This window comes from Delphinapterus leucas, chromosome 3 (assembly GCF_059928025.1).
Source record: "Delphinapterus leucas isolate spDelLeu-1000000601 "Yukka" chromosome 3, BTC_Dleu_Yukka2, whole genome shotgun sequence".
Taxonomy (NCBI): Eukaryota; Metazoa; Chordata; class Mammalia; order Artiodactyla; family Monodontidae; genus Delphinapterus; species Delphinapterus leucas.
The window spans coordinates 35,595,877-35,620,690 of record NC_143131.1 but is presented as its reverse complement, the minus strand read 5'-3'; the positions used below and the strand labels follow the sequence as shown (position 1 = coordinate 35,620,690).

At 38.3% G+C, this 24,814-nt stretch overlaps 1 protein-coding gene across 1 annotated transcript in view; it reads left to right on the top strand.

Annotated features, from left to right (window-relative positions):
* The window catches only part of C6 (complement C6), an 86,205-nt gene that overhangs the window by 42,646 nt on the left and 18,745 nt on the right, over window positions 1-24,814 (top strand). Inside the window, exons 9-15 of the mRNA XM_022598482.2 lie at window positions 3,840-4,006; window positions 6,366-6,591; window positions 7,495-7,666; window positions 8,008-8,119; window positions 11,282-11,414; window positions 12,316-12,504; window positions 17,233-17,323. Of these exons, the coding sequence (XP_022454190.1) occupies window positions 3,840-4,006; window positions 6,366-6,591; window positions 7,495-7,666; window positions 8,008-8,119; window positions 11,282-11,414; window positions 12,316-12,504; window positions 17,233-17,323 (1,090 nt within the window). The remainder of the gene's footprint in view (window positions 1-3,839; window positions 4,007-6,365; window positions 6,592-7,494; window positions 7,667-8,007; window positions 8,120-11,281; window positions 11,415-12,315; window positions 12,505-17,232; window positions 17,324-24,814) is intronic.

Genomic DNA, 24,814 nt, shown 5'->3' with positions numbered 1-24,814 from the left:
TCTCCAAAAGCTGGGCATAGAGGGAAGCTACCTCAACACAATAAAGGCCATATATGACAAACACACAGCAAACATCATTCTCAAGGGTGAAAAACTGAAAGCATTTCCTCTAAGATCAGGAACAAGACAAGGATGTCCACTCTTGCCACTATTATTCAACATAGGTTTGGAAGTCCTAGCCACGGCAATCAGAGAAAAAAAAGAAATAAAAGTAATACAAATTGGAAAAGAAGTAAAACTGTCACTGTTTGCAGATGACATCATACTATACATTGATAATCCAAATGATGCCACTAGAAAACTACTAGAGCTAATCAATGAATTTGGTAAAGTTGCAGGACACAAAATTAATGCACAGAAATCTCTTGCATTCCTATACATTAACAATGCAACATCAGAAAGAGAAATTAAGGAAACAATCCCATTCACCACTGCATCAAAAAGAATAAAAAACCTAGGAATAAATCCACTTAAGGAGACAAAAGGCCTGTACTCAGACAACTATAAGACACTAATGAAAGAAATCAAAGATGAGACAAAGAGATGGAGAGATATACCATGTCCTTAGATTGGAAGAATCAATATTGTAAAAATGACTATAGTATCCAAAGCAATCTACAGATTCAATGCAATCCCTATCAAATTACCAATGGCATTTTTTACAGAACTAGAACAAAAAAATCTTAAAATTTGTATGAAAACACAAAAGACCCCAAATAGCCACAGCAATCTTGAGGGGGAAAAATGGAGCTGGAGGGATCAGACTCCCTGACTTCAGACAATACTACAAAACTACAGTAATCAACACAGTATGGTACTGGTACAAAAACAGAAATATAGATCAATGGAAAAGGATAGAAAGCCCAGAGATAAACCCCCACACCTTTGGTCAACTAACCTGTGACAAAGGAGGCAAGGATATACAATGGAGAAAAGACAGCCTCTTCGATAATTGGTGCTGAGAAAACTGGACAGCTACATGTAAAAGAATGAAATTAGAACACTCCCTAACACCATACACAAAAGTAAACTCAAAATGGATTAGAGACCTAAATGTAAGACCGGAAAGTATAAAACTCTTAGAGGAAATCATAGGAAGAACACTCCTTGACATAAATCACAGCAAGATCTTTTGTGACCCACCTCCTAGAGTAATGGAAATAAAAACAAAAATAAACAGATGGAACCTAATGAAACTTAAAAGCTTTGGCAAAGCAAAGGAAACTACAAACAAGATGAAAAGACAACCCTCATAATAGGAGAAAATATTTGCAAATGAATCAACAGACAAAGGATTCATCTCCAAAATATATAAACAGCTCATGCAGCTCAATATTAAAAAAAAAAAAAATTAAAAAATGGGCAGAAGACCTAAATAGACATTTCTCCAAAAAAGACATACAGTTGGCCAAGAAGCACATGAAAAGATGCTCAACATCACAAATTAGTAGAGAAATGCAAATCAAAACTACAAAAAGGTATCACCTCACACCAGTTAGAATGGGCATCGTCAGCAAATGTACAAACAAATGCTGGAGAAGGTGTGGAGAAAAGGGAACACTTTTGCACTGTTGGTGGGAATGTAAATTGATACAGCCACTATGGAGAACAGTATGGAGGTTCCTTAAAAAGCTGAAAATAGGATTACCATATGACCCAGCAATCCCACTACAGGGAATATACCCAGAGAAAACCCTAATTCAAAAATACACAGGCACCCCAGTGTTCACTGCAGCACTGGTTACAATAGCCAGGTCATGGAAGCAACCTAAATGCCCATCGACAGACGAATGGATAAAGAAGAAGTGGTACATATATACAATGGAATATTACTCAGCCATAAAAAGGAACAAAATTGGGGCTTTTGCAGAGATGTGAATGGACATAGAGACCGTCATAGAGAGTGAAGTAAGTCAGAAAGAGAAAAACAAATATCGTATATTAATGCATATATGTGGAATCCAGACAAATGGTACAGATGAACCAGTCTGTAAGGCAGAAATAGAGACACAGATGTAGAGAACATACGTATGGACACCAAGGGGGGAAAGCGCTGGGGGGGGGGATGAATTGGGAGATTAGGATTGACATATATACACTAATATGTAGAAAATAGGTAACTTATAAAAACCTGCTGTATAAAAGAAATAAAAATTTAAAAAAGAGCTTTGATTTGTCTATTTCTAACTCTGAGCTACTTTGATTAAATCATTTGACTCCAAATTTTTATAATCTGTAATGGTACCATTAAATTTTTTTGAGGCTATATCCCTAATATATGTATACTTACTAACAAATGTTTATAAATATATTATTTCTAAAAATACATTATGGACAAAAATATATACAAGTGTGCAAAATAGAAAATATCAAAAGATAATCTATATGAAATAAACAGAATTTTCCTTGTCTTGCTCATATCATAATGATAATACTTCATAAAATTCCTTAAAATTTTTGATATGTTTTGAGAGTGGCTTGCTGTCAAACTCATGTTGTGATTGATGAGAAGCTTGTGGAAGAAATAGAAGTGTCTGCTCTTCCTTCTATTAGTTGTTTTCCTTATGTTTGCACTGTTGGTATCATCTTCAGTCTGCATTTTCTTTCTGGAATCCTTTTAAGCAATTTATTCACTTGTAAGCGTTCTGTTCAAAGTAGCTAATAGAATAGTAAATAGACTTAACTAGTTCTTTCTTCAGGGTCCCATTCTTAGCATATATAGCTCTTACCAGTGTCAATCCATTTATGACATATATCAATCTGCATATCAGAGTCACCGTCAATAGGTATATGATATATTGGCAAATAATAATTTCTCCCTTATTTTATTTGAAAATTAAATGCAAAAAAACTCTAAAAATTTCTTCTTATACCCCTCTTAAGCAGCTCACTTTGAAAAGGACCATACTTTTTTCATAGAGACAGTATTTCACCCATTGTTCTAATCAACCTAGACTCTCCTACTGTAGAATTTCTAAACAGTTGGGGGCATAGCTGATCCTTACTGACACTCCAGAACAGACACCAGATTAATGCCATTAACTATTACCCATATCACTAGCCTCTTTCCCATTTGATTTTATTTCTCACTATAATTTCTTATTACTCAGTTCCTACCCATATTAAAGACACCATTAGTTAAGAGGAATAGTTTTGAAAATTTATATGAAAGATCTGTGCTGTATAGAGTAAACGCCAGTACCTCTAAAGCAACATTGTGCCAACTTTTAACTTGAGATTTTTTTTTTTTGGTTAGTTGTACTTTTACTCCTGTCTTTAAGCTTAAAGGTATTCTATCAACATTTTTCTGTAATTGTAGTCAGTTATGGCATGGCAGTCAACTGATTGGGTACCAGAAACCATGTGGTTTACGTTATTCCAGGGGCCCAAGACATATGCCCATATAAGTCAAAAGTGGGAGGCTTGGCATCAAAGAGCAGGAGACAGAGTCCTCAGGCCTTGGGCTACATCTGCATCCCAGCCCCACTCCGCCCCCTTAGTATCCATGTGTTCCAGGCCAAATTACTTCTGGCTTCAATGTCCATGTTTGTAACACCTACTGCTCCGGGTTGTTAAGAGAATTACATAAATAATGAGTGCAGAGTGCCTGGCATACATGTGTTGCTTAATAAATGGTAGCTGTTGGCACTATTATTATCATTTCTATTATTAAACTCCCTATAGGGACAAGAGACGTGTTCTCTTGCTTTTCACTTAGTTTACTTAATTGAGCTACATGACTCTGCCATCTGCTTCTTTCTCCTGTGCAAATAGGCTTTACTTTCAAGTTTGAATTTGCAATAAAATTAAACGAGTAATTTTCTTGAAATACCTTGCAGGTTCATTTATTCAGGGATCAGAGAAATCCATATCCCTGGTTCAAGGAGGGAGGAGTGAGTATGCAGCAGCTTTGGCGTGGGAGAAAGGGAGTTCTGGTCCAGAAGAGAAGATATTTTCTGAGTGGTTAGAATCAGTGAAGGAAAATCCTACTGTGATTGACTTTAAGGTAAGATTGAAAAGCATTATGGGTAAGAGCTAAGGCAGTTCTCTGGCAGCCCAAACTGTACATCACACAACTCCTTTTCCATTTTCTTCTCAGATGATAAAAGAAATGTCTTTCTTTAGTGTGTATGCACAACATACCTTTTTAAAAAACATTAAATTAAACATCTCTTGTTTATGCTGTTCAAACAAGCATTCTGTAGTACAGCATTTAGAATTCCCAGCACACATTAAATACCAGAAGAGGGAGTTTAGTGCATGAAAATGCCTAAACTTACCTGGAGTAGTGTTCTACTCCCCATGTATGTAATAAATTTGATTTCTGTACTTTTCTTGCAATTCTATATTTAATAAGCCCTGCTAAATCTTCATTTATAGCTCTGTGGGGTAAATGGGATTTTAGACCCATTTGATTTTCTGTTTCTATCACCATTGATTAAATTTACCAGTCTTATATTTGTTGTAATTACATTAAAGGGTGATTTTTATTAGGTATGAAATACTTTGTCCACAAATCAGTCATATGCCACTTTGAGCCAGTTTTGCCTAAAACATAAGCACATTTTAAAAAGCTCCTTAAGGAGCTATTCTGCTCATTTCATTTAAATGAAAATAAAGGAGTTCAATCATCATGAAGGCAGAATGATTTACATGTAGCATGAAGATACTTGGAGCTCTACAGGTTATGGTAGGAAAATGAGGTCCAGCTGCCCATCTCGGCACTTGTGAGTCATACACTTCACTAGAGAGTCATTCCTCTGAGGTTTTAAAATGTTAATTAAAATGAGCCCTGGAAGACCTAAATAGACATTTCTCCAAAGAAGATACACAGATTGCCAACAAACACATGAAAGGATGCTCAACATCTCTAATCATTAGAGAAATGCAAATCAAAACTACAATGAGGTATCACCTCACACCAGTTAGAATGGGCATCATCAGAAAATCTACAAACAACTAATGCTGGGGAGGGTGTGGAGAAAAGGGAACCCTCTTGCACTGTTGGTGGGAATGTAAATTGATACAACCACTATGGAGGCTCCTTAAAAAACTAAAAATAGAACTACCATACGACCCAGCAATCCCACTACTGGGCATATACCCTGAGAAAACCATAATTCAAAAAGAGTCATGTACCACAATGTTCATTGCAGCACTATTTACAATAGCCAGGACGTGGAAGCAACCTAAGTGTCCATCGACAGATGAATGGATAAAGAAGATGTGACACACATATACAATGGAATATTACTCAGCCATAAAAAGAAACGAAATTGAGTTTGTAGTGAGGTGGATGGACCTAGAGTCTGTCGTACAGAGTGAAGTAAGTCAGAAAGAGAAAAACAAATACCATATGCTAACACATATATATGGAATTAAAAAAAAATGGTTCTGAAGAACCTAGGGGCAGGACAGGAATAAAGACACAGACAAAGAGAATGGACTTGAGGACATGGGGAGGGAGAAGGGTAAGCTGGGACGAAGTGAGAGAGTAGCATGGACATATATACACTACCAAATTTAAAATAGATAGCTAGTGGGAAGCAGCCACATAGCACAGGGAAATCAGCTCGGTGCTTTATGACCACCTAGAAGGGTGGGATAGGGGATATGGGGATGTATGTATACATATAGCTGATTCACTTTGTTATAAAGCAGAAACTAACACACCATCGTAAAGCAATTATACTCCAATAAAGATGTTAAAAAAAAATGAACCCCGATTTTGTGTTAGCTCCATATTTGTTACTGTAATTCTTCTATTGATCCTACCAGCAAGTTCATTTCTCTATTTTGTCTCTCCACATTTTCTCATCTGGTTCCATCAAAAGCCAGTAGTAGTGTCCCTGGAAAAACAAAGAACACTGAAAGCCTCTCTTCACACTTTCCAGATTTTTCTCCTTGAGTCAAACTTGATGAGCCTTCAGCAAAGCATTCCTGAGCTGCCTAACTCTTGGTCACTTTTCTCAGTACTTTGATGCATGCATTTGATGCTTAATAAACAAGTCGATGTAAATCCAAGTAAGAGACACCTCATGTGAGGCTTCCTCCATAGTAGAATTCTGGGGAAAGTAAGCTCCAGATACTTTACACCTGCCATGTTTTAGGGACAACAGAAGCCAGCTAACCTTGCAGATAGCTGCTCTACCCACTGTAGAAGGGAAAGAAGCTCCCCCACCCTCATGGGAAGGGCTTTTCTCCGCTAGTCCAATCGACAGATATACCATATTCTACAACAATCCCTTTGAAGTGTGGGATTTTCCGTACCTTGCCTCTCGTTCTACGGGAATTGGGCGATGATGGCAACATATGCCAAAGAGATGTGACTCTGACTGGACCTCCTCTCTCCCATCTGCTCTTAGCTTGCTCCCATTACAGACCTGGTAAGAAATATCCCCTGTGCGGTGACAAGACGGAACAACCTCATGAGAGCTTATCGAGAATATGCAGCCAAGTTTGACCCCTGCCAATGTGCTCGATGCCCTAATAACGGCCACCCCACGCTCTCAGGGACTGAATGTCTGTGCGTGTGCCAGAGCGGCACCTACGGTGAGAACTGTGAGAGGCGCTCTCCGGATTACAAATCTAGTAAGTGTCAGTAACTTGCTATGAGGTAGGAAGCTTTCCCCTCCCAAAGGTATTGTAGGTTGGTCAATGAAAACAACAAAACAAAACAAAACTTCTCTGCATAAGAGAACTGCTTAAGCAATTTCCACCTTATGCAAACTCACAAGGAAAACAGGCCTGGAGAAAGTTAGACTCAAAGGTCAAACAGTCCTGATGTGAATCTCAGCTGTAACCTACCAGCTTTGTGACCTTGGGAAAGTCACCTAACCTCTCTATGCCTCAGTCTGTTCATCCATAAAATGGGGATAATGCCACTATATACCCAAAAATTATATATGTGTATATATATATAAAATATACAGCACAATGCCTATAACATAAAATAGATAAAATAATAAAACACACTATAAAGTAAAATATGTGATGCTCTTGTTAACCTCTTGTGCATTATAATGTAGAATGAGGGTGGCTTGTAATAAGGGATAAATTAAGACACAACCAAAGTTTTCATACAGGACCAAGCAATGTTCATACCTCTAACCCTCCTTAGAAAGAGGATTTGTCATGGGAGTAAGAATATAGTCTATTACCTTTAAAAATGTAATTTTATATATATTCTATTTGGAAGAAGTTCACATGTATACATATATTTATGTATATATGTATGTGTGAGATATGTTGCTGATAGTTGAAAATGATTCATAGTTGTTGCCATTTTATTCAGGCTGTGGGAACAGGAAAGGGAAATCAGGTGATATGTCAGGCCCTTTGCACAGATAATTTCTTTTAATCCTCACAATAACCCTATGATATTCCACAAAGGCTCCCACAGCTAAACTGTGAGGAAGCCAAGTTGACCTGGCTTCAAAGCCCCAATTCTCCCAGAGGCACCATGATCGGTGGATGGGTCTTCCTGTGTTCCAGATGCTGTAGACGGGAACTGGGGCTGCTGGTCTTCCTGGAGCACGTGTGATGCTACTTACAAGAGATCAAGAACCCGAGAATGCAACAACCCTGCCCCCCAGCAAGGAGGGAAAAGCTGTGAGGGGGAGAGGCGGCAAGTGGAGCACTGCACATTTTCCATAATGCAGAACGAGTAAGGATGGATACGGGGAGAGAGCAGGGCATCTCCCCCAACACCACTACTAAACTAGACAGTTAAGATATTTATTTTCTTACTGCTATGTAAAGAAATGATTAGAATTTTACCTATTCCAACACAACATATCAGTGAGGTGTTAGATCGGCTGCTACCCCTTTTTCTCTCTGTTTTCTTTTTTAAATGTATTATATACATATATATATACACACATATATAATGTGTATATATGCATGCATATATGTGTATACACAAACATGTAAATGTGTATATATATATATATATATATACACACACATATTTATTGTATTATACACACGTTTATTTTTCCCTTTTAGTGGACAACCATGCATCAGTGATGATGAGGAAGTGAAAGAAATAGACCTCCCTGAATTAGAATCAGATTCAGGGTGTCCTCAACCAGTCCCTCCAGAAAATGCATTTATCCGGGTAAGCATCCTGACCTTTACTTTAGGTTTGGAATCCAAAAAAATAGAACTTAGGAAACATACACTTTCTTTTATTTACAGTTATTTTTTTCTTAGTTTAATACCTGTTGACTTAAAAAGTAAAAAAGGAATATTTAGAAAGTCTCCATCACTTTTCACTGTGAATTCCCTGGAGGTGTCCTCATACCTGGTTGCTAGACCAAACTAACACACACACTTTTGTGTGCCTGCACTACTAACTCGTGTGGTGGTACATTTATGTGAGTGGAGAATGGTTTGGATGACTTCTGTAGGAATCTGCAACTAAGATCTGACTGTTTATTTCTGAATCTGAGCAAAGTAACCCCCTATCTAAGGCACGTTATCAGAGAAACAAACTAGTCTTTACTGTAACATAGGAGGTGTTGAGTCTGTAATGGCTTCTTAGGTTAAAAACCTATAGAACTCTTAAGCAGTCAGTACAGTTTTAATACCTTTTAATTTTATCATTTTTCATTAAACCACTATATGTTCCTATGATTAAAAACAACTAAATACTTTTTGTTAGACAGTTCTGTGGCTTTAGATATAAACTTTCAGGAGATAGATAATATTTAAAATTGATCACGGGAGGCATATGCCCTAATCAATTTTACCTTTATTAAAAAAAGTTTACCTTTCTTAAACTCAGTAAGGCCTTTAATCTGTTTCCAACTGTATCATATTTATGATGAAAAATCAATACCCTCGATTCTCCAGAGCCAGCAAATAAATATCGATGGAGCATAGTCTGGGCTAATGTATCTTCCCTGTTCATTCATCTTCTGTTCATGTATAAGGTACCAGGCCTAAAGTTGTGAGGGGGAGGAAATATTTTGGAGGGGGAGTAATGTCGATTAGTCTTTACTCTAGAACCAGAGATTCTCACACTCCAGATGCACTAGAGGCTAATCTTGAGCAGGGCCCAGAAACTTCCATAACTAACAAGATCCCTGGTAATACCGATGCTGCTAGTTCAGAAGTCACACTTTGGAAACGAATCCTTTAGAATAGGAGTTAACAAATTATGGCCCACAGACCAAATCTGACCTGCCCTCTGTATTCTTTTCTTTTCTTTTTTTAATGAAATTTATTGGAACACAACCACATTCCTTTGTTTACATAATGACCATAGCTGTTTTGTGCAACTGTGACACAAGGTGACAGACACTGCCTGACCTGCAATTGATGATCAAGGCCCTTTTTAGAAAAAGTTTTCCAGTCCCTGCCCTACAACAGTATCCTCAGAATTACATTTTATCAGATCCAGATACCTAAATAATTTTTAACCTGTTTGTGCCAGCTGCTTAAATAAAGTATTAAAATGATTGACATTCTAATTTTAAAAACACACAAAGGGTTTAAACAGTGGTTCATTCTTCTAATGACTCTTTACAAAATTAGATTATATGTTTCCATTTCCATGAATAAGTTCACTCCTTGTTTTAATTTGTTCTTTATTAAAGGCCTAATTCCTACCTGATGATAGCTTTTGCACAAAAGTAATACAATTTTAAATTTTCCTAATGAGTACCTTCTAGATTCCTAGTAGCAAAATGCTCCTTATATGGAGTCAAACAGAGGCAGGTATGCCTCATTTCAGGCTAGAGCAATCATGTCATTGCACGTGAAGATATCTTTTCAGTGACCAAGACACAAGTCCTACCCCCACTGGCAAGTGACAGTGACTATGAGTTCTTGTTTAGTCGGTCTAGCAGATATGTCGGACAAAGCTTGATGGTTGCAACATACACTTACATGTTATAGCTTCATAAAAGAAATGGAAGCAGAAGTTTATGACAATAATTTACTTCAGGATGAATGTGCAGGAAAAATGTGCAGCCTTTGAATAAAACATCTAGATCATTAATACTACTCATCATGCCATTTCCCTTGGAAACACAGCCACACCCATAATAACCAAAGATGGAATGCTCTTTTTTGTATTCAGGAAATTAATCATCTTCTAGGAGAAAAGTTGAATCACATGGCCAAGTAATAACAAATGTTGACGATTGAGCTTTCACCTCCCTCAAAATTCCCAACTTCGATTCTCAGAGAATAATTTCCTAGTCAATTCTCTGTACTTGTCTCCCACTAGGTAAGGAAAGAGTTACATTGCTATTACATTACTGTCTTCCTAAGAAGGAGAGTGTTTTGCATTTTTTCAGCAAAGAGTTATTAAGCCCCGTGTAAAGGTTTGTGAGGGGAGACCTGGTAATAGAAGTGCCACTCAAGTGTAGGGGTGGGGATGATAAATGTGATAAACATAAATTAGAGCTTTGTACAAGTTTCCCCCCAAAACTGAAAGGATGGTACACCTGATGAAGCTGGGGAAATGAAAGAGATTCTCCACAGAGGAAGTTCTATTTGAGTTGGGCCTTGAGAGAACAGAAGAGAGAAGATGTTGAGGATAGAGGGAACAGCCAGGTAAAGACAGGGAGGCATGAAAGAGAGTATTATGTGCAAAGAATAGCAGATGGCTTTGTTTTGCTAGATGATAGGTTCTATTGGAAGAAATGGCAAGAGGTGAGGATGGGAAAGTGGGTTAAATCTCATATTCCAAGCTAAGAATATAAAACCCATCTTATCTTTAAAATCTTTTAGTGAACCCCAAATGCCAGGAGTTGTACTTTAATTACACATTAACTGGGAAAGTATATGATGATAAATAGGTTATTAGGAACACTTTCAAATGATTTGTAGTCAGTGTGTTACCACAGCATCTGCCTATATTTGCTGCGTATGCAGGATACATTTTTTATTCCATTTATAGCCACTACAGGATTCATATATAGTTTTCTTTTTCTTGCAATAGTAAGCCATCTCATATACAGAGGAGAGCAAGTTATTAATTAAAATAAGTATATATATTCTAATCAATTTAAGCAGCAATATGGAAGATGGATTAGAAGAGGGACCAATTAGATAGTTGTCCTGGTAAGAGATAATACATGCTGTAAGCAAAGACAATGATGATGGCAAAAGAAAGGAGAGAATTTTGAGACATATTTAGAAGTAGAAATTGAGCAGACTCTGAGTAGATACAAGAGTGAAGGAACAGAAAGAATCCAGGAGGACCCCGAGGTGTTTGAAGGTATTATTCATAACATTAGCAATGTGCTGATTTCTGTTTTAATTCTAGAATGAAAGGAAACTGTACTCCGTTGGGGAAGAAGTTGAAATCATATGCCTTACTGGTTTCAAACCTGTTGGATACCAGTACTTCAGCTGCTTACCAGACAGAACCTGGAGGCGAGGAGATGTGGAATGCCGACGTGAGAACTGGGCAGGCCTTCCACATGACTCTGCTAGAGAATGGATGTGCCCCAAATAGAGCAAAGTCACACCCTTAGATTAGTACACTTTACTATTTTTTTAGTAACTCTAGTGAAAAGGTTTAGTAAGGCAGAAAGTAGAATTCATCTGCTCAAATTAGATTTCAAACTATCTTCATATTTTAGTTTTCCTGCCCCTGAGTATTAGCAGGACTGTGAGGCATGTGTTTAAGAAGAAATCTGGGAAGTCTGCTAACTGCATCTAACCACAGGCATCTGCCTTGCCCGATGTACAAAGAGATGCGAAATAATGAGTCCCAGGAAGCTGATACTTACACTCTTTATGTATCAGAGATGGGATTTTTTGTGTGAAATGCAATTTTCTCCTTGGAGCACATCCACATCTTTTGCTCAAAGAGAGAGGAGGAGTTCGCAGGCTCCCCACATACCCATGCTTCAGGAAAGTCAAAATGCGATTAAACAAGGCTCAGATGGGGACTCCAAAGAGTTATTCTGGAATATCATGACACAGAGTTGAGACCAGTGTCAATTAGAACATCCTGTCTCTGTGTCACCCACAATGTGGTGACTTGCTTTGGGGAAGACTCACTGGGGAGAAGAGTGGAAAAGATTATTTCTTGAAAAGCTCCCAATGATATAATGAAAGGAGTATCTGAAGCCAGTTCCTTAGCAAGTTCTTCAGTTAATGGAACTAAAGACAGTTTCCCACTTTCCAAACTGGGATCCTCAACCCCCAGTCTTTCTCATCAAAAGGCAGCATTAAAGCTGAACCAATGTGGTAAATCATATTAAAATCACTTCTTGGATTGCACAAAATCTGCCTGTATCCATTGAGTATTCTGCTCCACCAAATACATCTGAAATATTTCTCTCTCTGCAGGGACAGAGTGCCTCAAGCCAGTGGTGCAGGAAGTACTGACACTGTCACCATTTCAGACATTATATAAAATTGGTGAATCCATTGAGCTAACCTGCCCCAGAGGCTTTGTTGTTGCTGGGCCATCAAGGTACACATGCAGTGGGGATTCCTGGACACCTCCCATTTCAAGCTCACTCGCCTGTGAAAAAGGTGAGTAGCTGCTCAGGATACTGGGGTCTGCTAAGGTCCTTTGTGGTTGGTCGTGTAGCATCTACAGAGGAGCTATTTCTTAAGAAGATTTCACTGGCGGGCTGGGTTGTATTTCACCCCGTGTCGATGATGAGGTCAGGCAGCACATAAGTAGCTATTGGTCAAGTGGATATCTTCAAATATTAGACAGTGAGGTCAGTTTTCTTTTCCAATTTAATACTTCACGATTTTGAGGGAGTGCAAGTGCTCTCATATGAAAAAATCAGAATTGATGGTTAACTGAAAATTTAGTTCAAGTGGAGAGCCATAGAAAAGTAGTCCACACTGCTTTTTAATTAAACATTTTATTTTAACTTAGAACATAGAAATACACAAATATTCGCCAATTTTCTGACATAGGACCAACCTCTTAGTTCCTAAAGGGTCTCCTGATTTGAGTTTCAAGATTTTCCTCAAATAAAACAAATACATAATTCATCATCTATGTTATCCCATATCAGTTTCTCTAAAACAATGGGTTTTTTAACTCCAAGTGGGGCACTTCTTTAAGAAACACCTCTGCTTAAGTCCCATCCCCTGGTTCTGATGCCATTGAGCTGGGAGGGCCCAATATTTTGTGTTTGTATAAAATCTCTCTGAGTTAATCCAGATACAGACAAAGTTGAGAATTATCTCTCTTTGGAAGAGAGGTGAAAGATTAAAGGCAACTTTTGCATCAAATTTGACTACAAAATGCTTTTATTTTTCCTTAATCTTTTATAGTAGTCTGATCCACATTAATTCAAAGCAAAATTTTTGCAAACCACTTTCAATTATTCAGCATTTTCAACTTAGTTTTTATAAAAATAACTTTTTTTCCTCCTTTATCAGTTGATATGTTTAATCAACTTACACAATTACAATAGTAACTAGCATAAATAGACTTGGAAACAAACAAAACTGACTCTTGGTAAGTCTATAGCTGGACTGGTAGGGGCAGAAGTGTGAAGCTGTGGAAGAGAGGAGCCTATAAAACTTGCAGTTCAGTGTTGGACAGGCAGCTGGCATGGAGCAGCTGAAATCCCTGGTTAGTCTGGCCTGTTGGTTACTTGGAGGACAGTTAAGGGAGCTTCTACTAATTCATATCTTCCAAACTTCTCAACATGCTTTTTCAAATAATGTCTCATTTTTAATCAGAGAATTCTTGATGATCTCTCTGAGCTCAGACATGATTGAGCCTATTTTGTCAAGGAAAAACCAAAGGCACAGAGAGGCTAAATTAGACCCAAAGTCAGACAGTTTGGGTCAAACAAGAACTGTGCAGCAGCTCTGATAATTCCTCAAGCTCTCTGCCATCTTGCCTTCTTTATCCTCTTCTGGGCTTTTACCATGTGTGAAGGAAAAGGGGAAGCTTAACCTATTATAAAAACCTTAAAACTATTGATAAAGAGACCACATGGAAATTTGTGAGAACTTCAGGTTAGTATTGTAGCTTGGTTTCACTCGACTCCTGATCATATATGTCAGAGGTATGAATGCATTTGGGGACCACAGGGTTTAGAGAGTTAAGATCCTCTGGGCATCTTAGGTAGCATCCTCCTCTTTATAAAAATAACAGCATATGTATACACACACACACACACACACACACACACACACACACACGCAAATGCACACACATCTCTGTGTTTGGAAAAGAAATTAAAATTATAATCCAAACTGAGAGATAACAAAATGTTCTACATCGAGATAAAGGAAAGAAATATCCCATCTCATATACTTTCTCTCAACAACGTTGGCAGGAAGATCAATGAAGGGAGTCACAGAAAAAGAAAGAAAATCATCAATAAAACTGAGCACTCTTTCCTGTCAATGTGGGAGGAGCTGTGTGATAAAGAGACTTCAGGTCATTTGTTGGCCAGGAAGACTTTTAATTTTTTCAATGTGAAAAAGAATTTTGCTTCCTGAAGAAATGAGATGCTGCACACCTCCACTGTTAGTTTTTTCCCTTCCTCTGAGAAATCAACACCTCCAGAATATCCCCTTGCCCTCAGCACTTAAAAATCACAATGTTCTCATTTCCGTGTTTCTCAAAAACTGTGCAGGGCAGGCAGCATGGGCAGCTGAGGGCCAGTTTGGGCTTCCACCTGACGCTTAGTGAGGGAGCAAAGAGTCCTTGCAGGTGATCATTGATGATGTCAAATCGGTAGGGAGGGAACAATGCTCTGTGTGCTTGAGAGTTGATGCTCTTTGGAAACAATGTATAGCTTAGGGTCCCTCCTTGACCTAAGCGTGGATTTATTTACAAAAGCCAAAGGCCACACAGAAACCAAAGAAAAACGAGCCCATGTCAATGGAAATCTTAGTATCTGAGACCTTACCATCAGCTATAGGTCTCCATGTTCATGAAAATTCTGAGCCAAATTTCACCAGATGGAATGAGGGTCCTAACAGAGAGTAATAATAGGGAATGGAAATGCATAGCAGCAAAGAAGAAAACCTACCAATTTTCTAAATCTTTATTTTTGCCTCTAATATAAACTTCCTTCCCTACCAAACCTCTTGCCTGATATACCTGCCTACAGCCCTCCTTTGACAATTACTTGCTTACAGAGGCCACTGTGGTTCTGTGGATGCCTGATTAGTCAGATCCAGTCCAGGGACTAGACTGTGTTTCATCCAGGAGCCTCAGGATGTCAGCTCCAGGTTTAATTCAACCAGTCTAAAGCTTCTGTGGATGAGCCTGAACAAAAGCAAAGATAACCAAGATTTCCCCTTCCATATAATACATCCAAGTGTTCTTCCTTCTATTTTAATCTCCCTTCCTCTCGTACACACTATTCAATTGCTCATCTTAGGTCAAGCATCATTTCCTTATAGATCTTCCTTACATTTCTCAGTTGGATTTTTTTGGTGATATGATCTCCTGGAACTTTATTTTTTCAAAATACCTATCTCTGCCTTTAATTATAAACCCATCACTGTGATTGTTTGATTAATGTCTGTTTTCCCACTATTAGGGGACTACTGCTGTTTTCATTCTATTTTTTTTTTCCACATAACATCCTAATATCTAGAATATCATAGGGATAAATAGCCACATTTGGGAGTTGCATTTCTTCATTGATTATTCTTATAAGAAAAATCTGACTTTCAAGCCATCATCCCCCCAAATCTATTCACATGATTGTCGTCACTGACATCCATATTGCTTAACAGAATAGACAATATTTTGGTCCTCATCTGCCTTGCCCTCCCAGCAGCATTCAACAGTGTTGACCTTCTGCACATTCGTTCTTTCCCTGGCTTCCAAGACACAGCGCTGTCTGGTTTAGCTTCTACCTCTCTGGCTGCTGCCCTCTATTTTTGGCAGGCTCCTGCCTTTGCATGGACTTTAAATGTAGTTCCTCAAGGCTCAGATCTGTCCCCTCACCTCATGCTACGCTCTCCTGCTGGGGAATCTCACCCATACCCATAGCATCAATGATTTCCCCCATAGGCTAATAACAAATTTAAATCTTTATCACAGACTTCTCCACTGAGTTTTAGACTTCAATATTCAAATTCCTATGTGTCTATTTTGTTTGGCTGTCTTAAAGAGACTATAAATTCAACATATGCAGAGAGGAATTCTTGAGTCATCACCGTAGCTTCCCTACAACTAACATCTTCTAGTATTTTCTATTTCAGTTAAGGCACCAATATCTATTCTCTCATGCAAACTATAAACCTAAGAATTATACTTGGCAGTTCTCATAACTTACCCACAATATGCAATATCATCCATTTTATGTGCTTAAAATGTCTCAAGTTCATCCACTTCTCTCCATTTCTACCTCTGGCACTTCGGTCAAAATTCCCATTCTCTTTCACCCAAACTACTATAATAACCTCATAAATTGTCTATTCTCTTGACCACCATGCCTCTCCAAATTCATTCTCCACAGAGAAACCAAAATTAACTTCTTTTCCAAATCCAGACCTGATTTTGTCACACCACCCCCTGCTAAAACCTATCAAAGACTTGCCACTGCTTACAAAATAAGACAAAAATCCTTTGAAAGCCCTTTATGACCTTACACAGTCTGCCACACAGCCATCTCTCTGGCTGTACCATTTCCATGTCCTTGTTTCCCTGGCTTTCTTACAGTTCCAAGAAAGTCACACATTACCTCTCTTTTGACCATGTTTATGCCTGCTATTGCCTTTGCTTCAAACACACTCCCTTTTCTCTTCCCATTTTACTGTTCATAACCTTCCTGGCTACATCAATTTTCTTGATTATATGCTTTCTCTTCAATAGCACTAATAACAGCCACAATTCTATGTGTACAGTGTGTTTTTTTGATTAATGTCTGTCTGCTCCACAAGACTAGAAGCTCTGAGAGCATGGGATATGGGTCAAATTTTTCTCAACCCACTATCCCCAGAACCTACGGCGGTGCTGGGAAATCACAGTCGCTCAATAAATGTTTGAATAACAAATGAGCAAAAATTTCACCAATTCCATTTTCTTTAGTTCTCTGAACTTAGCAGCAGTTCTAGGTTGGAAAATGACAGCTCCTAGAGCTAGAAAGGAACTTTCAGATGGACTATTTCATGACAACATATTTGGAAAAGCCAAAATGAATGCTCTAACTCCAAAAGATAAATGAGAACTTTTCACCACTGCCTTTTCTCCTAAATTCAAACTTATCACTTGAAATCCACGGTGTGCATTGTTCTTATCTTCATTTTCTTTTGTTTCAGATACCTTGGCACTCTTAAAAGGCCATTGTCAACCAGGACAAAAACAGTCGGGATCTGAATGCATTTGCATGTCTCCAGAAGAAGACTGTGGGTAAGAGATACTCTATGGACTCTGTTTAGAAATGGAAAACCAGTCTAGTGTAACCAACTTAATGGAGGAGCTGGGCTTCTTGAGCCATGAAGACAAAGCATATTAATTCTTCACATAACCGATACTCCTTATGCTCTGTTGAATTCTTCCTTCCCACTTGGTAGCAAGCTTTCTTAATTGCCTCTCACCCTTGTCCACTAAGTTTGCATGGCTTTTGTTACTAAAACAGTCTCATTCTGCGGGCACGAGCTGCAACTATCAGTGCGGACACCAGAGATGGGCATGAAGCGCTAAGGCTGCTGCTGCAGCCACCAAGAATCCTATGTGCAAGCACAGGTCACTATTCACATCTCCTGTCCTGGAAGCCTGTGCAGCCCGCCACTGCCAGGGTCCCATGATCGAGGGACAACTTCCCCAAGAGAATACAAGGTGCACCTCAGGCTGGTGCAACATCATGCCAGCCTCTGCCACCACAGGCTCGCCCCTCATTCTGTACCCCTCCATCGCCCCAGCCTGAGTGAGCCAGAGCACCATAATCAGCCACTCCTTTAACCCCGTCCTGTCTGGGTGAAGAACAGATGCCAGAAGGCAACATACATGAAGAGGCGGGGCCAAATCCAAAGCTGAACCCCGGGAGCTGTGCGAACAAAGAAGAGAAAGGGAAATTTCTCCCAGCAGCCTAAGGAGCAGCAGATTAAATCTCCACAATCAACTTGATGTACCCTACATCTATGGAATACCTGAATAGACAAGGAATCATCCCAAAATTGAGGAGGTGGACTTTGGGACCAACTGTAGACTTCGGGATTGCTGTATGTGACTGACTAGTTTCTGATTTTTATGTTTATCTTAGTATAATTTTTAGTGCTTGTTATCATTGGTGGATTTGTTTATTGGTTTGGTTGCTCCCTTTTTTTATTACTTTTTAAATTTTATTAATATTTTCATTTTTTATTTTTAAAACATTTTAATTTTATTTTTTTCTTTGTTTCCTTTTTTTCTCCCTTTTCTTCTGATCCATGTGGCTGACAGGGTCTTACTGCTCCAGCCAGGGGTAAGGCCTGAGCCTCGGAGGTGAGAGAGCTGAGTTCAGGACACTGAACCACCAGACACCTCCCAGCACCATGTAATATCAATAGGCGAGAGCTCTCCCAGAGATCTCCGCCTCAGTCCTAAGACCCAGCTCCACCCAACGGCCAGCAAGCTCCAGTGCTGGACACCTCATGCCAAACAACTAGCAAGACAGGAACACAACCCCACCCATTAGCAAAGAGGCTGTCTAAAATCATACTAAGTTCACAGACATCCCAAAACACACTGCTGGAAGCAGCCCTGCCCACCAGAAAGACAAGATCCAGCCTCATCCACTAGAACACAGGCACCAGTCCCCTCCATCAGGAAGCCTACACAACCCACTGAACCAACCTCACCCACTGGTGGCAGACACCAAAAAGAACGGGAACTACAAACCTGCAGCCTGGGAAAAAGAGACCCCAAACACAGTAAGTTAAACAAAATGAGAAGACAGAGAAATATGCAGCAGTTGAAGTAGCAAGGTAAAAACCTACCAGACCAAACAAATGAAGAGGACATAGACAGTATACCTGAAAAAGAATTCAGAGTAATAATAGTAAAGATGATCCAAAATCTTGGAAATATAATGGAGAAAATACAAAACATTTAACAAGGATCTAGAAAAATTAAAGAGCAAACAAGTAATGATGAACAACACAATAAATGAAATTAAAAATACTGTAGAAGGAATCAATAGCAGAATAACTGAGATAGAAGAACGGATAAGTGACCTGGAAGATAAAATAGTGGAAATAACTACCACAGAGCAGAATAAAGAAAAAAGAATGAAAAGAACTGAAGACAGTCTCAGGGACCTCTGGGACAACATTAAATGCACCAACATTTGAATTATATGTGTCCCAGAAGAAGAAGAGAAAAAGAAAGGGTCTGAGAAAACATTTGAAGGGATTATAGTTGAAAACTTCCCTAACATGGCAAAGGAAATAAAGTCCAGGAAGCACAGAGAGTCCCATACAGGATTAATCCAAGGAGAAACATGCCAAGACACATATTAACAAACTATCGAAAATTAAATATAAAGAAAAAATAATAAAAGCAGTAACGGAAAAGCAACAAATAACATACAAGGGTATCCCCATAAGGTTAAGAGCTAAATTTTCAGCAGAAATTCTGCAAGCCAGAAGTGGCAGGACATTTTTAAGGGATAAAAGGGAAAAACCTACAACCAAGATTACTCTACCGAGCAAGGATCTCATTCAGATTGGATGGAGAAATTAAAACCTTTACAGACAAGCAAAAGCTAAGAGAATTCAGCACCACAAAACCACCTTTACAACAAATGCTAAAGGAACTTCTCTGGGCAGGAGACACAAGAGAAGGAAAAGACCTACAATAACAAACTCCAAACAGTTAGGAAAATGATAATAGGAACATACATATTGATAACTACCTTAAATGTAAATGGATTAAATGCTCCAAACAAAAGACATAGACTGGCTGAATGGATACAAAAACAAGACCCATATATATGCTGTCTACAAGAGACCCACTTCACCCCTCGGGACACATACAGACAAAGTGAGGGGATGGAAAAAGATATTACATGCAAATGGAAATCAAAAGAAAGCTGGAGTACCAATTCTCATATCAGACAAAATAGACTTTAAAATGAAGACTATTACAAGAGACAAAGAAGCACACTACATAATGATCAAGGGATCACTCCAATAAGAAGACATAACATTGTAAATATTTATGCACTCAACAGAGGAACACCTCAATACATAAGGCAAATGCTAACAGCCATAAAAGGGGAAAGAGACAGTAACACAATCATAGTAGGGGATTTTAACATCCCACTTTCACCAATGGACAGATGATCCAAAATGAAAATAAATAAGGAAACATAAGATTTAAATGACACATTAAACATAATGGACTCAATTTATATTTATGGGATATTCTTTCCAAACACAATAGAATACACTTTCTTCTCAAGTGCTCATGGAACATTCTCCAGGATAGACCATACCTTGGGTCACAAAACAAGGCTTGGTAAATTTAAGAAAATTGAAATCATATCAAGTATCTTTTCCTACCACAATGTTATGAGACTAGATATCAATTACAGGAAAAAAACTATAAAAAATACAAACACATGGAGGCTAAACAATACACTACTAAATAATCAAGAGATCACAGAAGAAATCAAAGAGGAAATCAAAACATACTTAGAAACAAATGACAATGAAAACATGATGATCCAAAACCTACGGGATGCAGCAAAAGCAGTTCTAAGAGGGAAGTTTATAGCAATACAAGCCTACCTCAAGAAACAAGAAACAACTCAAATAAACAACATAACCTTACACCAAAAGCAATTACAGAAAGAAGAACAAAAAAACCAGTTAGCAGAAGGAAAGAAATCATAAAGATGACATCAGAAATAAACGAAATAGTCATGAAGGAAACAATAGCAAAGATCAATAAAACTAAAAGCTGGTTATTTGAGAAGATAAACAAAAGTGATAAACCATTAGCCACATTCATCAAGAAAAAAAGGGAGAAAACTCAAGTCAAAAGAATTAGAAATGAAAAAGGAGAGATAACAACTGACACTGCAGAAATACAAAGGATCATGAGAGATTATGACAAGCAGCTATATGCCAATAAAATGGACAACCTGGAAGAAATGGACAAATTCTTAGGAAAGCACAACATCCCAAAACTGAACAAGGAAGAAATAGAAAATATAAACAGACCAATCACAGGCACTGAAACTGAAACTGTGATTAAAAATCTTCCAACAAACAAAAGTCCAGGACCAGAAGTCTTCACAGGCAAATTCTATCAAACATTTACAGAAGAGCTCACACTTATCCTTCTCAAAATGGTCCAAAATATCGCAGAGGGACGAACACTCCCAAATTCATTCTACGAGGCCACGATCACCCTGATACCAAAACCAGACAAAGATGTCACAAAATAAGAAAACTACAGGCCAATATCACTGATGAACATAGATGCAAAAATCCTCAGTGTAATACTAGCAAACAGAATACAGCAGCACATTAAAAGGATCATACCCCACGATCAAGTGGGGTTTATCCCAGGAATGCAAGGATTCTTCAATATACGCAAATCAGTCAATGTGATACACCATATTAACAAAATGAAAGATAAAACAACACGATAATCTCAATAGATGCAGGAAAAGCTTTCGACAAAATTCAACACCATTTATGACAAAAAAAAATCCTCCAGAGAGTGGGCATAGAGGGAACTTACCTCAACATAATAAAGGTCATATATGACAAATCCATAGGCAATATCATTCTCAATCATGAAAAACTGAAACCATTTCCTCTAAGATCAGGAACAAGTCAAGGTTGCCCACTCTCACCACTATTATTCAACATAGTTTTGGAAGTTTTAGCCACAGCAATCAGAGAAGAAAAAGAAATAAAAGGAATCCAAATCGGAAAAGAAGAAGCAAAACTGTCACTGTTTGCAGATGAAATGATACTATACTTAGAGGATCCTAAAGATGGTACTAGAAAACAACTAGAGCTAATCAATTGAATTTGGTAAAGTAGCAGGATACAAAATTAATGCACAGAAATCTCTTGCATTCCTATATACTAATGATGAAAAATCTGAAAGAGAAATTAAGGAAACACTCCCATTTACCATTGCAACAAAAAGAATAAAATACCTAGGAATAAACCTACCTAAGGAGACAAAACACCTATATGCAGAAAACTATAAGACACTGATGAAAGAAATTAAAGATGATACAAACAGATGGAGAGATTTACCATGTTCTTGGATTGGAAGAATCAACATTGTGAAAATGACTCTACTACCCAAAGCAATCTACAGATTCAATGCAATCCCTATCAAACTACCGCTGGCATTTTTCACAGAACTAGAACAAAAAATTTCACAATTTGTATGGAAACACAAAAGACCCCGAATAGCCAAAGCAAACTTGAGAAAGAAAAATGGAGCTGGAGGAATCAGACTCCCTGACTTCAGATTATACTGCAAAGCTACAGTAATCAAGACAGTATAGTACTGGCACAAAAACAGAAATATAGATCAACGGAACAGGATAGAAAGCCCAGAGATAAACCCACGCACATATGGTCACCTTATCTTTGGTAAAGGAGGCAAGAATATACAATGCAGAAAAGACAGCCTCTTCAATAACTGGTGCTGGGAAAATTGGACAGCTACATGTAAAAGAATGAAATTAGAACACTCCCTAACACCATACACAAAAATAAACTCAAAAAGTATTAAAGGCCTAAATGTAAGGACAGACACTGTAAAACTCTTGGAGGAAAACATAGGCAGAACACCCTATGACATAAATCACAGCAAGATCCTTTTTGACCCACCTCCTAGAGAAATGGAAATAAAAACAAAAGTAAACAAATGGGTCCTAATGAGACTTCAAAGCTTTTGCACAGCAAAGGAAACTATAAACAAGATGAAAAGAGAACCGTCATAATGGGAGAAAATATTTGCAAATGAAGCAACTGACAAAGGATTAATCTCCAGAATTTACAAGCAGCTCATGCAGCTCAATATCAAAAAAACAAACAACCTAATCCAAAAATGGGCAGAAGACCTAAATAGACATTTCTCCAAAGAAGATATACAGATTGCCAACAAGCACATGAAAGGATGCTCAACATCACTGATCATCAGACAAATGAATATCAAAACTACAATGAGGCCTTACCTCACACGGGTCAGAATGGTTATCATCAAGAAATTTACAAACAATAAATCCTGGAGAGGGTGTGGAGAAAAGGGAGCCCTCTTGCACTGTTGGTGGGAATGTAAATTGATACAGCCTCTATGGAGAACAGTATAGAGGGTCCTAAAACACTAAAACAGAACTACCATATGACCCAGCAATTCCACTACTGAGCATATACCCTGAGAAAATCATAATTCAAAAAGAGTCATGTACCACAATGTTCATTGCACCTCTATTTACAATAGCCAGGAAAAGGAAGCAACCTAAGTGTCCATCAACAGATGAATGGATAAAGAAGATGTGGCACATATATACAATGGAATATTACTCAGCCATAAAAGAAATGAAATTGAGTTTTTTGTAGTGAGGTGGATGGACCTAGAGTCTGTCATACAGAGTGAAGTAAGTCAGAAAGTGAAAGATACCGCATGCTGACACATATATATGGAATCTAAATTAAAAAAAGGTTCTGAAGAATCTAGGGACAGAACAGGAATAAAGACGCAGACGTAGAGAATGTACTTGAGGACACGGGGAGGGGGAAGGGTAAGCTGGGACGAAGTGAGAGAGTGGCATGGACATATATACACTACCAAATGTAAAACAGATAGCTAGTGGGAAGCAGCTGCATAGCCCAGGGAGATCAGCTCTGTGCTTTGTGACCATCTAGAAGGGTGGGATAGGGAGGGTGGGAGGGAGAGGCAAGAGAGAGGGGGTATGGGGGTATACGTATACGTATAGCTGATTCACGCTGTTATACGGCAGAAACTAACACAACGTTGTAACGCCATTATACTCCAATAAAGATGTTTAAAAAAAAGTCTCATTCTGATGTTAAAGACTCATTCCTGTCCAGTTTAAAATCAAACTCATGTATATCAAAGGCTTTCTCTTCCCCCTAAATATAGGGCAAGTTTGTGCCTCCAAAAGCTTAGAGAAAGAGGCGTGAGCATGGACTTCACACACACACACACACACACACACACACACACACATCCCTTTGTGAGATTAGTCTTTCATGTGGTGGCAGAGAGCTTGACAAAAAATGATATATCCTTATATGGCTGCCACGACTCTCTGCTGTTATAACTGCCTTTTTTTACATGAACTAACCCTGGCATGTCGAGGGTGCTTATTAATTTAAGGGATACTTTCAGGGGAATTTAATCCGAAATAACATTAGCTTAAGGTAAAGTTTTGTTTCTCTATCTCACAAAATAAATGCAGGGGAAGGCAGTCTAGGGATGGTCTGGTGATTCTCTCATTTCAGATAGGACTGCTTCTCCTTCCTGCTTTCTGTTCTGCCATTCATTTTTTAAAAATCTAATATTCATAAATTATTTTTTATTGAAGTATAACTGATACTTTACTTATTTATTTTTATCAAAGTAAAGTTTTCTCTTCTGACATTCTTAAATTTATTTCATGATCCAAGACTTCCCTGCTGGAGTACAAAGGAAGGAAGACCAGAAATGGACACCGTCTCTCTTTTTAAGGAGAGTTCCTGGGAAAATTATCATGGCGTCCATCTCATTACTCTTCTCTTATTCACATGGCCCGGTGGACCTGCAAGGGAGGCTATGAAATGCAGTTCTTTGGCTAGAAGCAAAAGCGTTTTTGAATAAAATTAGAGTTACATGACTGAGGGAGACAATGAATAACGGAGTAGGAAGCCAACAGACTGT